General features: G+C 38.0%; 2 protein-coding genes across 3 annotated transcripts in view; both read right to left on the bottom strand.

Moving 5' to 3' along the window:
• Window positions 1-15,416, bottom strand: part of LOC145232978 (phosphatidylglycerophosphatase and protein-tyrosine phosphatase 1-like) — a 103,109-nt gene that overhangs the window by 51,357 nt on the left and 36,336 nt on the right. The window lies entirely within an intron of this gene.
• Window positions 71-14,914, bottom strand: LOC145232975 (single-minded homolog 2-like). 2 transcript variants are annotated; one of them, XM_080097636.1, is made up of 10 exons: window positions 14,758-14,914; window positions 13,059-13,243; window positions 5,760-5,959; window positions 5,139-5,237; window positions 4,488-4,595; window positions 3,434-3,639; window positions 2,413-2,519; window positions 1,985-2,132; window positions 1,133-1,755; window positions 71-716 (listed from the first exon to the last, which is right to left on the bottom strand). In XM_080097636.1, the coding sequence occupies exons 1-10, from the start codon at window positions 14,832-14,834 to the stop codon at window positions 397-399; spliced, it is 2,073 nt and encodes a 690-aa protein (XP_079953762.1). In that variant the 5' UTR covers window positions 14,835-14,914; the 3' UTR covers window positions 71-396. The 2 variants fall into 2 exon arrangements, with proteins under 2 accessions (XP_079953762.1, XP_079953763.1); XM_080097637.1 differs by having other exon boundaries at window positions 4,488-4,583.

The following is a 15,416-nucleotide window of genomic DNA, read 5'->3' as shown; positions in this document are numbered from 1 at the left end:
TTTGAAACTACTTTGTTTTTGTTTGTTTGCATAACACTACAAGACTGATCTTAATACAAGGAAATTGTTTGTCAAGAAAGTAATCTTTTATTGAAGAACATTAAGGACGGAAGAAGTGTGCAAAGTGCATAAAAACGGGTGAATCCCCATGAATACTTCCAATACTAGCACACATAAAACTCCACACCAGCAATGCATTAAAGACTCGCATTTTCGAAAATTTTTTTTGTCTGAAATTGTGTTAGGCTGATTTACTTATAAGAGTTTGTCGAACATGAAATCTGTAAAAAATTCTAAAGAATGCCAAAATCACTACAAACTTCTGAATGACCTTTCTTTTGGCAGCAATTTTACTTTACGCAACGCATTCTCTGAAACTATGTACGTGCGCTGATTTCACGTCGGTTGCATATACGCCGTGTTGGCGTAATGAGTCCTGTATGAAAACGTCCTATTCTCCGCCATATACTTCAGCGATAAATTGCCCTCGTACGTCACTGATGACGGTTTAGTGACGTCATACGCGTCTTTTGCGTATCGACATGACGTGGCGGGATCCGATTGGCCCGTTGACTTATCGTCGTACTCGTATTGTTTGGCGTCACTCGCCGTCGGGTCGTCATGGTGATGATGACGTTTGTATTGTCTGTCTGTGACGTCATGAAGACCGTTTGTTGCAGGGTGGTGGTGCATTGCGTGTAGATTGTTAAAGGAACCTGAAATGAAAGCTTTGTAATAATTTCGATTTCCTTTCAAATTTTTCAACGAGTTTTAAACAAAATTTGGTGTTAACTTTGTTAGTTAGTTATTGCAAAGTAGCGTTTAGTGTTTGTTACAGAGTCTTTCCGGCAAATAGTAGGCGTTATATGTCAACATGTACTGATTTTATGTGTCATTTTTGTAAGCATAAAAACAGTGTTAAACGACTATTGTTGACGGATCTTATTAGGAAGCAATTGTTGCTTTGTCAATTATTCTTATTTATTGAGACGAAATATGTTTCTCTGGTTTTGTTTCCGATTATATAAGTAGTCGTATTCTTAGGTAGAGCAAGTGAATTTGCAAATTGAATGATGGGGCTACTTTGTTGTGTATTGCAACTGGACTATAAACATATTACGGTTTTCCTTACTTATATGATGTTGATTTGGTAGAATTCCGTAAAACGGTCGTCCCAGGTGATCAACCCCAGCCCTGTCTTTGTCTCTCAACCCAGGATCGGCTCCTATACCGTGGTGGTGATGATGGTGGTAGTGGTATAATACGTGGTGGTGATACGAGGAAAAGTTACTATCCGCTAAACGGCGCTCGGGGTACGCTAACTCCCTATCGCGGCCGTCCCACATGGGGTGCTTGTACCACGAATCGGGGGCGCTCTGCGCATGCGCGTGCTTTGATGACGTAGGTGATTGTTGCGTCACTTCCGGGGAAAAGTTTGTCGTGTCGTCATCCGAACATCGCAGTTTCTTGGCTTGGTACTCGCCGTCCCATTTGTACACGTCATCACGTTGTGACGTAGCGCTTTCGGATTGTGACGTCACTGTTGCATTGTTTGGGCTGCTGTGACGGTTGCGTAGTCGGGATTTGTAGGTTTTATTGTGGGGCTCGTTTTCGGTAGTCGCGGTGTTTCGTGATGAAGATTTCGACTTCTTTCGTCGGTTTCTCTCGCTGTAACTGCTCTTGTTTTGGAACTGAGGAACTTTGGAGGGCTCGATCTGTTCAGCCGCCATCACCAAATCGCGAGCTTCAACGTTGCTGTGAAAATTTGGTTGGTTGTGATTCTAGTTTCGACTTTTCTACCTTCTTGATACATTATTATTACATATAAAACTGTCGTAAATAGAGCAAAACACTGAAACCTTCTTTAAAATTCCTTCTACTAAAATTTTATGATTTTGGAAACTTCCGTTGCCTATTTCGCAAACAGCAATTGCAAAACGTTGTCTGTTTAATTTAAGCGTAAACAAAAGATCATTGTTCTCACCTTATGACGTAATTGACGCTGACGATGCAGTGGGGCCGCGATGACCGACTGTTGTGAACGATTGTCACGTGACTCTGCACCCACACCCAGCCTCCGTTGCGAGTTAGAAAGCGGTAATACTTCGTCTTTACCTGGCCTTTGTTCAAAACTGTCAAAAGTAAAACATGTAAAAGCTTGTGATGATTTTGGACAAATTCAATCTATTGGTATCATACGTATTTTTTGCCGAAATGTTTATTAAGTAATGGCTTTTAACGTCCAACGTAGACTCTATGTTGATCTCGAGAAGTAGTAAACGCTTGTAATTCAATGTTGAACAAATTGGTATCATGTTTTTCAACGTCAGTTCTGTTTTAAGTAGAGCTTCTGTTTTTGGACGTGTGTTTCTATATACCTGTATTTAAACAGATTTTTATTAACGGACTTACGTTTGTGGTGCGCTTCCCTGAGATGCAGAACATCGCTTGTATGAACGTAGTGGTAAAGTGTTTTATCCAACAAGTCTTGAGGTTCGTAGCCCAACAGATCGGAAACTCTGTTTAAAAAAATAAAAGATGCCTTTTACTGTTGACGTGGTTCACTAGAACCTGTGGTGCAGGTGATAGCTCTCGTAACATTTCTTGACATGAAAAATTAGACAAAATGGCGTAGATGTGACTTCCAAAAAAAAAACATTTTCTGCATGGTCAAATACAATCGTCTAGATTTTAGGCAAAAATGCGAAAACAATAATCGCTTTGAGCTGACAAGCGTAAACCGAACACGCCTCATAAAAAAAACAGCAACCTACACCCACTTAACCGAAAAACAAAGTAACAAACTTTTCTTGTAAACGACACTTATCTATACTATACCAGTGGTCGGCAAGTACAGGGTCGCTGCCCGTTGCCGGTCCGTCAGGGGTTTGTTACTGGGCCCCTTAAAATTGCTCAAGGTTCACATTGAATCAAAGTTGTAATAACTGTATTCAGTGCTGAACATTTGTGGTTTTTCAAGGCCGGTCCGTGTTAAAAAGTTCGGTTTCAAACTGTCCGCTGTACAAAAAAGGTTGCCGACCCCTGATCTATACCACTTTCTGCCGGTTTGCAAATGAAGACAATCTAGTTGTGCATATACTACAGGGGTGGGCAACCTGCGGCCCTTCACTAAAGGTTGTGCGGCCCGCACAGACGCTTGGATTTCAAAAGTACTGGCGAACGAGTTCAATTATTACATATTTATGAGCTGATTAATGCGCCTGATGTTAGTTTTCTGCGATCTGGCAAAATGTGGCTAGAATCAAATACGAATTATACTTGTAGTTCACTTTGTCACTTTGTGTGATGCACATGTGCGGCCCTCGATCCAATTTTGACATTTATAATTGGCCCTACAGTAACAAAGGTTGCCCACCCCCGATATACTACCTTACAATCCACAACTTCTAATCATTTGAATGCCATCACTTACTGTTGATCGAGAAAAATCAACTTGAAGTCCAAACTCGCTCTGAACATGAACATGTTGGAACACAGCTTGACGTCGGTTAGTGACGTGGCGGGAAATGATTGGCCGAGCACGACTACCCCGAGGTTGTGGTAACATCCGGCACCCGAACCGTCGTACTGGTCGAAAACCACGTAGCGAACTTTGATGTAACCAGTACAATGGATGACCTACAAGCAAGGATAAATTTGACCAAATATCGCAATCTTCCTGTACTCTTTTTTTCCTTTTTGGTTCAATTTTGATGTAAACAGTGCCACATTTAGTCATTGTTAGGAACATGGACTTGAAAAGTATTTTATTCATAAACATAACGGCCAACGAGCTGGTGTATATAGAATACATCATGCAGACGTTTTCAACAAATCTCTACATTCATGATGACAACAGTGACTGTTGAAACGTCTGCTTGATGTATTCTATATACACCAGTTCTTTGGCAGTTATGTTTATGATTAAAATAGCCATTGCTGTCATAGGGAAAATAGTTCACCTTAAAATAAGCTATAGCTGCCAGGCATAATGTATAAACGAGTATTGCTCTTTTTAAAATTAAAACTGCTGGAAGAGCAATACTCGTTTATATAGTTAACCTTTGTTAGCATGCCCAGTTCCTTATTCAAATAGATTGCACGAACGCAAATTTCAACCATTTTAACACCGCTTTCAGCGACTATTAATATTGATGGCTACTTTAATAAGGATGGATATTGCTAGTCTACAATAGTTTCATTGACCTTTTGTTACAAACCTGTATGAATAAATAAAATAAATTCCTGGTGATTGGTAGAGCGAAGTTTGCTATCTTCAAACGAAGCGAAGTACTGACGTTTATATAGGGTTATTTTCGATTTAAATTCTGTGACATAAATTGGTGGCAAAACCTGTACCATAAATGGTACGATCAATCATTGTTATATGCGTTGATGCTCCTGCTCATTAAGTTTGGGTATATAATGTTAAGGGATTTTTTTACAAAGATGTCAAAAGAGGTACACATGGTGCTTTTTAAATATACCTTGTATCCACCGCTGGTTAAACCTGCGTTGCGTTTCGCTAAAACACACTTCATTCTTGTAAAGAAACATCTTTCTGCTTCATACTCCCAGCATATCTGCGGATACGACTGAAATATAATAGTGCAAATATTTCTTGGTGTGAATAAAGCAAGCTGTCAGTTTATACTTGGACCACACAAAATGATGGAGTCAAAACGGCCTGTATATTTAAGACCAATCACAATGTCAATTTTAACGGATTTAACAAAAGGTCTGGACTTTATCGAGCACTCGTAGGACCTTTGTATTAGCGTTTGTGATCCACAAGTACTTTCAGTAATGTAGTGTTTTGTTTCAATGCAAAAGCATCAAACCTCTTTAAGTTGTAATTTTTTAGAATTGTTGATTTCCGCGGCAAGATGTTTTGCCTTTTCACCCACATTGACAGTAATAACCGAAAAATATGATTTGATTTCAATGCCACATCAGATAGCTTTGAATGAACCAAGGCCCTTTAACGGCTTAGTAGGGTTTGGGGTTTGCATCGAACAATGCTTGCAGTTTGTCCACTTTTTCTTTTCGGTGACAAACAGTAGTAAAAAACTTGTCACCACAAGACAGATTGCCTTTTTACCCACAACGACAGTAAGGTATTGGCGTTAGGTTCTTACCGTGCTGGGAGGTGGCGGGGGTGCTGTTAACACTGCTTTCATTTCATCATGATCCCCGGGATGTATGTACTCGTAAACGCTGTTCCCCGTTAATTCAACCTGTATTGAAAACGATACGGGATTTGTGTTGCTTGATAGTATACAGCTAAGATATTTACTTTTGTGAACAAGAGTATTGCCTTGCAGAATTTGCACATAGTTTGAGATACTTGTTGGTGTTCGTATATGGCTATAATATTATCTGTCGTGATTGAAGGAATGTTCCTTTGCAGAATTTAAATTTATTTTTCTGCCGCATAACGGCTAAAATTAGTGGGTTTTGGCATTGTCCATCAAACAATTTTCGAGTCCAATTCTCTCCACTTTTTGGCCCAAAAACTCTTTCTTTACAATAAGCGGCTTTAAATGCAGTATTTTCTTCGTTTTTTATACGTTACCCAATTTGGATTATGCTACTCTTGATATAGTCCACAAACTAATAACCTAAAATACTTTCAACGCTTTTGGATTAGGAATCAGCTAAATTAAAATTTATTGCAGTATGGTGAGACTTTAACGGCGTTCGGCCAAAAATAGTTCATCAGATTTCTACATAATCTCTTCAACATCTAGTTCACTAACCTGTGACAATCCAAGATGCACAGAAGCAGTTTCGGACATGTACATTATTTTCCCATCTGCTCCAAGAACAAACAGAAAACCGTCCAAACTTTGTAGCAGATGTGACGCAAGAAATTGTCGTTCGTGGGTTCGAATCCCACCGCCGACATAATGTCCACATGCCGCAGCCCAGTTGTTGTAGTTGTGAGGATATTGAGTTTCTGTACATAAACACAAACTGGTGTGAAGCTACTACGGGTAAACAAGAAAATGAATTTAAGTGTAAAGATTATTTTGAGACTTGATTTGTGAGTTTTAATCCTTGACATAAAAGAGTTCATTTAATTATTTCTGGTTTTCCTTATTCGCTTTGTTCTAAATAAGACTGCATCAGTTTATGTGCAGAGTAAATTTGTTTGCACGCTAAGCATTGAAACAGTGCACAATAACATACGGTTATCTGAAGTAGCAAACTTAACTTTAGACGAAAACGTTTCGTCAATATTATTCCACATATTTTTCATGCACGTTGAGTAAATACGCAAGCTACTTTCAAAGTGCCAAGGTTTTATCCGTTGCCTTGTGAAAGCGTCAAGTGCAAATAACTATCTATCTAGTGCAGTGGTTCTTAACCTTTTTTCCTTGCTGCACCCCTTTCAAATCACCAACCGATTTTCGCACCCCCCTGGGTTTTTGTATTTATATAGAATACACCTATCCAACCCTTAATGATTCAGCATCTCCGCACCCCTGGTTAAGAACCCCTGATCTAGTGGGAGTATCCATGTGTTAATAGACTTGGATATGTAGGTTTGAATCTACTGTTCTTTTACACACGCTTAACACTGCGTGAAAGGTAAAATATTCATAACTTCAAGCACTGAAAAATACCTTTGTGTAAACTTTAAGTTCCGTTTTATGCGAACTTAGCAAAACTTTCACCTACATTTAAAAACATCTATGAAATCCACCCATCAAAACCCGTAGTTTAATCCCATTTCATTGCGCATAACTTTGCTGTAGACATCACATTTTTTTCGCGCATAAAAGCTTGTTGGTTTTGGGCTCGCGGCTTAGACCGAGAAAGGTCTGCACCTGGCCTCTTCCCAAGCCCTCGCACTAATCCACTCGGCGTAAAGGGTCAACTCGTGAGAGTTATCACACTTCAAAACCGAACTACCGTCTTTCGCGGCCTTCATCCTACACGCAAACAAAAACCACTAAACGCCGGCGTGTAACATCGCATTGTGACGTCCGACCGGGTGATTGTGATGTCACACGCCGTGCTGTGATTCACAAGGGATTAGAGCGCCATCGCGTGTTAGTTGTAGCAACAGCTTGTGTTGTTTTTTCTTACCGATCAAAACGCGTTTTCGGATTTTTCTGAGTGCTGTCACACTTTCCCGAATTCGCCCGTGTGTCTTAAATCAACAATTGCGGAAAGCTGCGTGAGAAGATAGGAAGTTTTGTTCAACGATTTTGGTTTGAATAAAAGTTGAAACACCAACGTTTGTACTTGATGGCCTTAATTCCTTCCGGAACTTATTCAAGACGCAGATGTGTCTTTTCTCAGAAGACAAAAACGTAATGCAAACCAATGCACGTGTGCATGGTGGTTTCCTATACTTCATTTCGATAACTGTCATTGCTAACATCACGAAACTTCAGTCATAAAATTTTCTCCAAAGTTTCGAATCCGATTAGCCCCACGTCATACTGTGACGTAACACACCCATAAGTGCGTCACAGATGACGTTGTCAAGTGAATAGCCCCACGCCATACAGTCAGGTTTTGTCTTCTGCACGAGTCAATAGTTTGATGTAAAGCTTAAGGGCGGGGACCAAGTTTCGCAAAAATGCGGATTCATAGAGATCGCGATGATTTAAACGTTTTGTAAAGTTTATTATGATTTTGTTCATATGATTTCTATAGGACATTCTCATTTCTATTGTTAAATGGTTGTCATTTTTGCCTAATGTGCGCCTATTTTAGGGCTTGATTTTGTGGCTTTTCGTTCGGAAAGGTTTGAGATTGTCGGGCAAAATGTTGTTCTTTAACTCATTGGTGTTTTTAACCTACTTTTTAAATTTTGTCACAAATAGTTTAATTGGTGACATTACTGGGTGGCACCCGATATTTTGAAAGGAGAAAAGTGGTTTAAAGTGAACCACAGAAGCATTTGAAAACCTCACCCCAATATATACACAAGACCAGGATTTGCTTACCAAAATGCAAACTGGCATTGTTAGGAAACTTTATGAGGTTTATGAACGGCCAATAAAATGACAATGTTTGAAGTTCAAGTTATCTATTCTACTAATATAAAGCGAAGGCGTTGCTGTGCTCCTTGAACTGTTATCTAAAAAGAGAATTCAAACTGAGATTATGTATTTAGCCGTTTTTACACAATATTAGTGTCAGACTACAGATGTCTTAAATTCCATTACGTTTTCAGCATGACGCAACCCCAGCCCAGGTATACACGCTCGGAAATTTCAAAAGTCTGCAGAAAAAAAATGCAAATCGTAAAGAAACAATAATTGTACTATGTTTGTTTCCATACGGGTTTCTCTTACCCCGTGTTTTGTGCTTGCTTACAGGTACGGATGGTGCTGTTAAAGCAAAATATATAAGATCTTAAGGACGAATGACATAATGTTTTTCACTTAAATGGATCGTAATTTTTTTTTTAATTTCTTAAAAAAGCTAAACCCTTTTTAAATCCAATAGTCCAATGTCATATAATTTGTTGTTTTCACGATTAACCCAACTTTATACCATAAAGCGTGATCCCAACCGTTCTAAAAAACAAAATGGCGTCGGTTTGTTAACAAAGCCTCGTACCGCCGCCCAGCGTTTGAACAGGTGTGCCCGGGCCATTGTGACAGCACAATGACTAATAGCTCGCCGCGTTCGCGATTTCGCCCTTCTGATTTTTGCCGTAATCCTATGTTTGTTTTCTGTTGTGCCTCGCCGGATTGGATACACGTCACTCTATGACGCTTACTGGATTGTGAAACTGGCTTTAATTGTTGTCTTATTTCACAAACTTCGCGAACATTTGCGTTCGATTTTTTTAGTTGGCAGAAATAAGTCTTAAATAAATAAAAAAACTCTAATGCATGTCGCCAGAAGAAGTTGACTAAATCAGTTTTTGTATTAATAGTTTTGTTAGTATAACTGACTATTGCCTAAAAGAAGTTCTTTTTTAAAGGAAACTGTTTATGTTAAAGGTTTAGGCGTATAGTGATTTTTTTCTGAAGTTACCATTAACAATGTTTACCATAGTTGGCATAGTAAAAGCGTCATCCTTTTAAGACCAATAATACTTTTATGTTAGATTTTTTGTATCCTCCATAGTAATGTCGTTGTTTGCATAAAAATTCTTCTTTTAATAAGCCTGTTTGACGCTTTGGTATAAGGCTGTATTAAATGTAAAAGCGACGGCAAATACCATGAGACTAAGTGCTTCAGTAAGCCACATACCATTGAGAGTAATTGAAATGCGTTTTAATGATTTAAAAATATTTTTTTTACGTTTAAAGTGTAAAAAAGGGAAGTTTAAACTGTAAAAAAGGGAATATCATATTAATACAAAAACTGTAATAATGTACATTGGATTAAACTGAATATCAGTTTACCAAAACTGGATATTGGCGTAAAAAACAATATCCAGGTTTTGGTTTCCGAATGGGCGTTGTGCATTGAAACCTCATCTCCGAACAAAAGACGTTTGTTAATGGAATCATGACAAGATGACATGTGTGATAATTTACACCGCGACAAAGTGTTTCCCAAAATCGAGGCCTTAGCCTTCCACAATCAAATAAAGCTATGGGAAATAACCAATTAAAGCTTTCGCCCAGCAGCTCATGCACCTGGCCTAAAACCAAGAACTCTCGCCCAAGAGCAACTGAAAAAGCCGACTTCTGTTTACACTGGGATTAGTAAGCGCAAGCACCTCCCGCTATTTGCTCACCTAAGTGTGCGTTTATTAATATTTGCCCGGTGGCCCGACCTTCCTGCTCCAAAGTTTGCCTTGCTACAGCTTGCACCTGCTACGAGTTGAGTTGTGCTTTAGGGTTGACCTGGAGATTACTCTGGTTTAATTTTCCACCGTGTTGGCGTTGCCAGTTGGCCCTTGTGATTAATTAATTTCAAGCTGGGATTCTATCTTGAAAGTCAACCTTGTGGTTTAATGGCTTCTATATTATTTTTCTCGTCATACAGGACAGAGTTTTAGCATTGTAAGGGTTCCACGGAAAATCCAAACACAAGAACACCTTCGAAAATGCTTTGCATAAAACTTAAAGTTCAAACAACTCATTTGTTTTCTTTATTTTTCAAAAGCAACGCCCACAACTTTTAATTTATAATTGCTTGATTTGAAAACTTCAAATGTTTAAGGCCATACAAATATTTACAGTATACTGCTGGTATTTCAACTACCAATTTCAGAACTTTTTTGTTTCAAAGACTTTTATGCTGAGTTAAAAAACATGGACACAAAAACTGAACGTTTAAACTTTGAGTTGGGGTTTAAACAGTTACAGGACCCACTCGGATTACCTTGCAAACTATCTTTACCCGCCAACAATCCAATTTTCTCATTAGGTCATAAAAATAACTTCTTAACTCTATTCTTATCCCATCTACTACCTGCAAAGACGATTTTGCCTAAACGTCTGGGTCTTGTTTTAACCTGTTTGAACACTTCAGTTGTTTGCGACTAAGATTAAAAGTTTATCCTCAACCGACAGAAGCCAGTTTTGTTACGTTTCACATTTGGGTTAAAGGTGACTTTTTTGCGGGAATCGGAGCGCTGAAACCCGGCCGATTGATATCGGACACCCCAAGGTGCGCGAGCGCTTAGATAAAAGAGAAAATGGACACCGTTGTGTAAACGCAGATCCACGCTTCATTTCCAAGATTGCCGACCATTCAGTTTAGGCTTTCAAGCACCGACGCACGACCTAGCTAAATACGCCACCTCTTTGGGCTATTGTCACATTTTTAGACTTTGATGTTGGCTTGTCCTTAAAAAGGTCCGAGTATGCTGTTGTTGTGAAACAAAAATACCTTTGGTAAATTTGTGACAACTGTGTTTTTTTGCGTTAAACCGAGAATCAAAGGTCTGTAACTCCTAATTTTATATTGTTATAATTAAACTGATCTCAAACGCTTCAACTAAATTAGGGCCATATTAAACTTGTCCATAGTTAAATAAAAAAGATTATTTGTCTGTTTCTAAATATTTTACAAAAGTTACAAGCATTCCACTGGTATTTAGATGTTTTTGCTAAAATTAAAAGGCCATGGACAAACTTCGAACACAAAAGGTTTCATGTAATTGCCACTTTTGGCTGGACTTGAGGACTTGACTTTGGGGGCGTTGGCTTTTGTTTAATTGAAATCTCCAAATGCGTAACGTTTTAACTTCTACATGTTGCAATGTGTGTTGCTTGTTAAACATAAGTTGCCAAGTTTGTGCCGGAAAACAGCGTCTGCTCTTGCGACCCCAGGAGAGCTTGAATCCTGCAGCGCTCCTCACAATACGAGTGATACAATCTCGAGATCACTTCAGCCCAAGTTTTAGTGTCTGTGCCCGCGCCCGCGCCCGCGCCCGCACGAAATCAAACGGGTTTCCGCGAAGATTTTTATCTCCTTCTTGCTATTTGCACAGTGGCGAACCTGTCTAAAGCGTCCTCTCTATGTCAAGGCCAAATTGGCCTGGAAATTGAAGCCTGCTGGTCATGCGCTTTAACTTAAGACTCGTTGTAACGTGGGAGGCTTCTGAACATGATCTCGCAGACATGGGATTAATCATCACGACTTGCAGTGGAAATGTGAACCGAAATCGTGCAATAGTTTCCAACTCTGGTGTAGTAAGTTTACCACACATACAATGAATGCCACATTACTCTTGTAGCTGATACAATGCTGTTCACGCTGGCACGTTTGTAGAAAAACTATGCCAACTTGTATTCGCTATGCAGATGACAAGCGTAATATATCCGTTAATTCCAATTGCCTCAAGAATCTTTTTTGCTTGGAATAATGTTAAGTGATAGTTCTAAAGCCAAACAAGTAAATTTGTTGGCAACGAATCATTACGATCAGTTGTATTTTAGCCTAAGGTTCCAATTCTAACAATCTGTTTGCACTTTTGCACCAATGAACCACAAAACCACACCGCAAAATCATTGAAATATCGTTCAATAGAATTAGTTGAATAGGTAATAAATAATTGCGTGATATTAATTGAAAGCTTTAAATCATTTGGAAACGCATTCTCATGCTTACCAATAATAACGACAAATTACTCCATGACTAGATTATATCAAAAGTTGTATATATATATTCGATTAAAAACGGTCAAGTTAGTAAATCATTATTCAGTTGGAAAGTTTGACACCAAATACATTTGAAAAACTGTTAGGACCGGATGACCAATTCTCTTTTCAATATTACTAAGTTGAATGTAAAAGCGACTTTTCAACTCATTAATACCCTTCACCTCCAATTCCATTTTATGCTACGGTTTACTTATATCGCTGTATATCTTAGTTCGTGCGTAACATATGTCACACAGCATTGATTTATCGCATATCTTTCATCAGAACTCACTATAACTCTCGCTTTTGGAAACAACTTAAGCTTAACTTCAATCTGTTCGGATTAGAGTTGACATCCTTATCACATTATTCAGGTTTTAGGTATTGTTTACTTAAATTTGTGGCTCGTTCAGTCAAAACTTGATCGATTGTGTACTACAGATCAGGTGTTAAGAGCTAGATTATTTACAAACTATACTTTCCTTGCATAGGTTTAAACTTTAAACCTATCATTGTCATGAGATATTGAAAAATATCCTTATTTTTTAAATATTTATTTTTTCATAGAGATTGCAATGTGAAACAGTTCAGATATTAAATTGACCAGCATTAATTGCGTTTTTGTCTAAATTTAACGACATTAGCTTTGTATGTCAGTTTATGGCTTGTTGTACTTTATTTTATTATCATAAAAGTTTTTTGGATACATTTTAACCTTAATTTGGAAGCATAAAAGTCACCAATTTTTTGAAGCAGAAACATCAAAATATGAAAAAATATCCCTAATATTGCACAAAATTCCCGATGTCCCAGTGCCTTTAGTCCCTAAACGGAAATCATTTGTTTAAAAGTGCGAGAGAAAACTAAAATCTCAGTTTCAGAACATTTGCGGCTCCCAATTTTATCACAAACTCTCAATCTAAGGTGTTGTCACCCTTGTATATACAGTAGGCATAGATGACATGGCTCCCTACTTCAACTTACCTTTGGGTAAAATGTGTCGCATCTTGAGGTAGCTGGCGGTCAGTCTGATCACTGAAGCTTTGTCGAGTTGCGCTGCAATGGCTGGTGGAAGGGGTAGAAGCTTGGCTAACTCGGAAAACTCAGAATTCTCCTTTTCCCGTCGACTTCGAGCTGCAGTTTTGGATTTTTCTTTCATTTTGTCCTCGCTAAAAACACACCAGTCGATAATGGTAAGCATTTTGGCAGCCAGAACAGGGATGAAGTTTAAATTTTGCCACAACTTGCATTTAACCGCAACACGTTGTAGAATTATGGCGTAATAACATGACGTTTTCGACTCGTTATTGCATGTTTTTCCGCACTGACTCCAAATTTAAAATTAAAAAAAAACGAGAATGCTTCTCATTGTTTCAACAAACACTAACACAATAAATATAGATTTAACCTAATATTATGGCGTAATTAGGCCTACATGACGTTTTCGCCGCGCTTTTTCGGGTGTTTTATCGGTCTGGCTTCTACGATAACCTTTTTGATGCAAAAAATGCCTCTTCTAGTTTGCAATACACCAGACAGTAACACAATAATAGCATATGTTTCTAGCCATATCTGTTGTTTCCTAGTCATATTGGTCTATGTTCAACTTTATCGAGCGCTGCGCTTATTTATTTAGCAAAACCGTATGTCTTTCCGAATCCTACAGATCACAAAATCAATTTTCTTTACTACGTTCAAAACTTTCTCAATTCGAAGAAAACACTGACACATACGCACAAACCTAATATATCTACTTCTGTCAAACCCTTTGCAGTAGAATGAAACAAATTTGTTGGACTTTTCTTATAAATGAGTCGACACCATTGCAACCGTTTTATCTGATCCACTTACTGCACATATTTGACAAAACGCATCCAATCGTAATATTAATTCCATTATTCTGCACAGTAGGTTACTTGCATCATTAACATACAGGTGCGCTGGCGATTTCAAACGTTTCTTTGTTTTTCCCTAATTGCTCGGAAATATTAAGTCGCAGTTTAAAAACGTAAACAAAGTCGATTAAAACATTTATTGTCACAAAATCGACGATGAAATGCTTGTCGGTGGTGAGTCATTATCTTATTAGGTTAAACACAAAGTGTTGGCCGATTAAAACATTTCATCAAAAATTTTTGTTGTACATCTTAATGACCTTTATCGAAATATTCGGTTAACTAAAAATGTCTGGTTAGTTGCTGGTAGTATTACGAAAATGTATCAATTCGGACTTTATTTTTGTATGCTTGAAGGAATGAACGGCAGCATACTGGAATGTGATTAGACTTACAATTAATAATTGTTTGTAAATTTATTTGAAACTTATGATGATTGTACTGCTCAATATAGCGCTTACGAACGACGTTGTTTTAGTAAACGGTTTGTTAATAGTGTTTTTGAACAGAACTATTCTGTTTATGGCTTTAAACTTTTTGACATTTAGCTTTGAACCGTGACACAAACATATGAACTCTTTTGAACCTAAACCGAATTTAAAAACGAAAGTAGCCTACTAGCCATTCAACGATGTAGTTTCAGTAAACGTTTTGTTGGAAAAAAATGTACAGAATTTTTATGTTTTTAATAGTTTGTTTGATTTTAGTTGTGATATTTCGCTTCAAACCGCGCACATACATATTAGCACTTAGATCTAAACTGAATTGAAAAAAACTGAAGTACTCGCCTCTGATGATGAATGGCCAATCCACAATTCTGGTCCTGAATCTTCATTTTGTACATTTTACTCGATACTTTTTTCATGTCAGGAAATCTGAGGTCTTTATTGCAACCATTTATTTCACATTATACATTGCCCTACATCGTTCTGTGAAAAAAGTTTTGTAAAATAAAGTTATGTTAAAAAATTGCATATTTTCGATTAGTTTAAATTTAGCTTTGAAATTATGTCAACAAATAAACTTTGATCGATAAAAACACAATGACAAAAAGCACGGTTATGCGGTGCATAACATCTCCTGCAACAACACGCATACAGCTAAGTGCATGTTCGAATTAGTTGCTTTTTAATGATAAGACTAATCGAAACCTATTCTGGCCCTGGCGTATGCCTTTGTGTGGTGTAGGTTAGTGAGAAAACGCTACTGCTGGGTTGCATTCCTCCCAAACTGGCAACAGGTTTTTCAATCCAAACAACATTCACAGTTCTTTCGAATTTAAACTCAAATTTCAAATACAATAAATTCCTTACGGTCCATTGAAATCCATATCTCACTAATTTAACACTAGAAGTAATCTAGTGTCATAAGAGTTCAGTTCCCCTTACGTTGTGCTTGTATTGGGTGAACGTTGGATGTACGTAGGAAAGCAAAACGTACCTGGCTC

Source organism: Phallusia mammillata, chromosome 6, assembly GCF_965637545.1.
Source record: "Phallusia mammillata chromosome 6, kaPhaMamm4.hap1.1, whole genome shotgun sequence".
Classification (NCBI taxonomy): Eukaryota; Metazoa; Chordata; class Ascidiacea; order Phlebobranchia; family Ascidiidae; genus Phallusia; species Phallusia mammillata.
The sequence above is the reverse complement of the archived record's forward strand: the minus strand, read 5'-3'. Positions and strand labels throughout refer to the sequence as shown.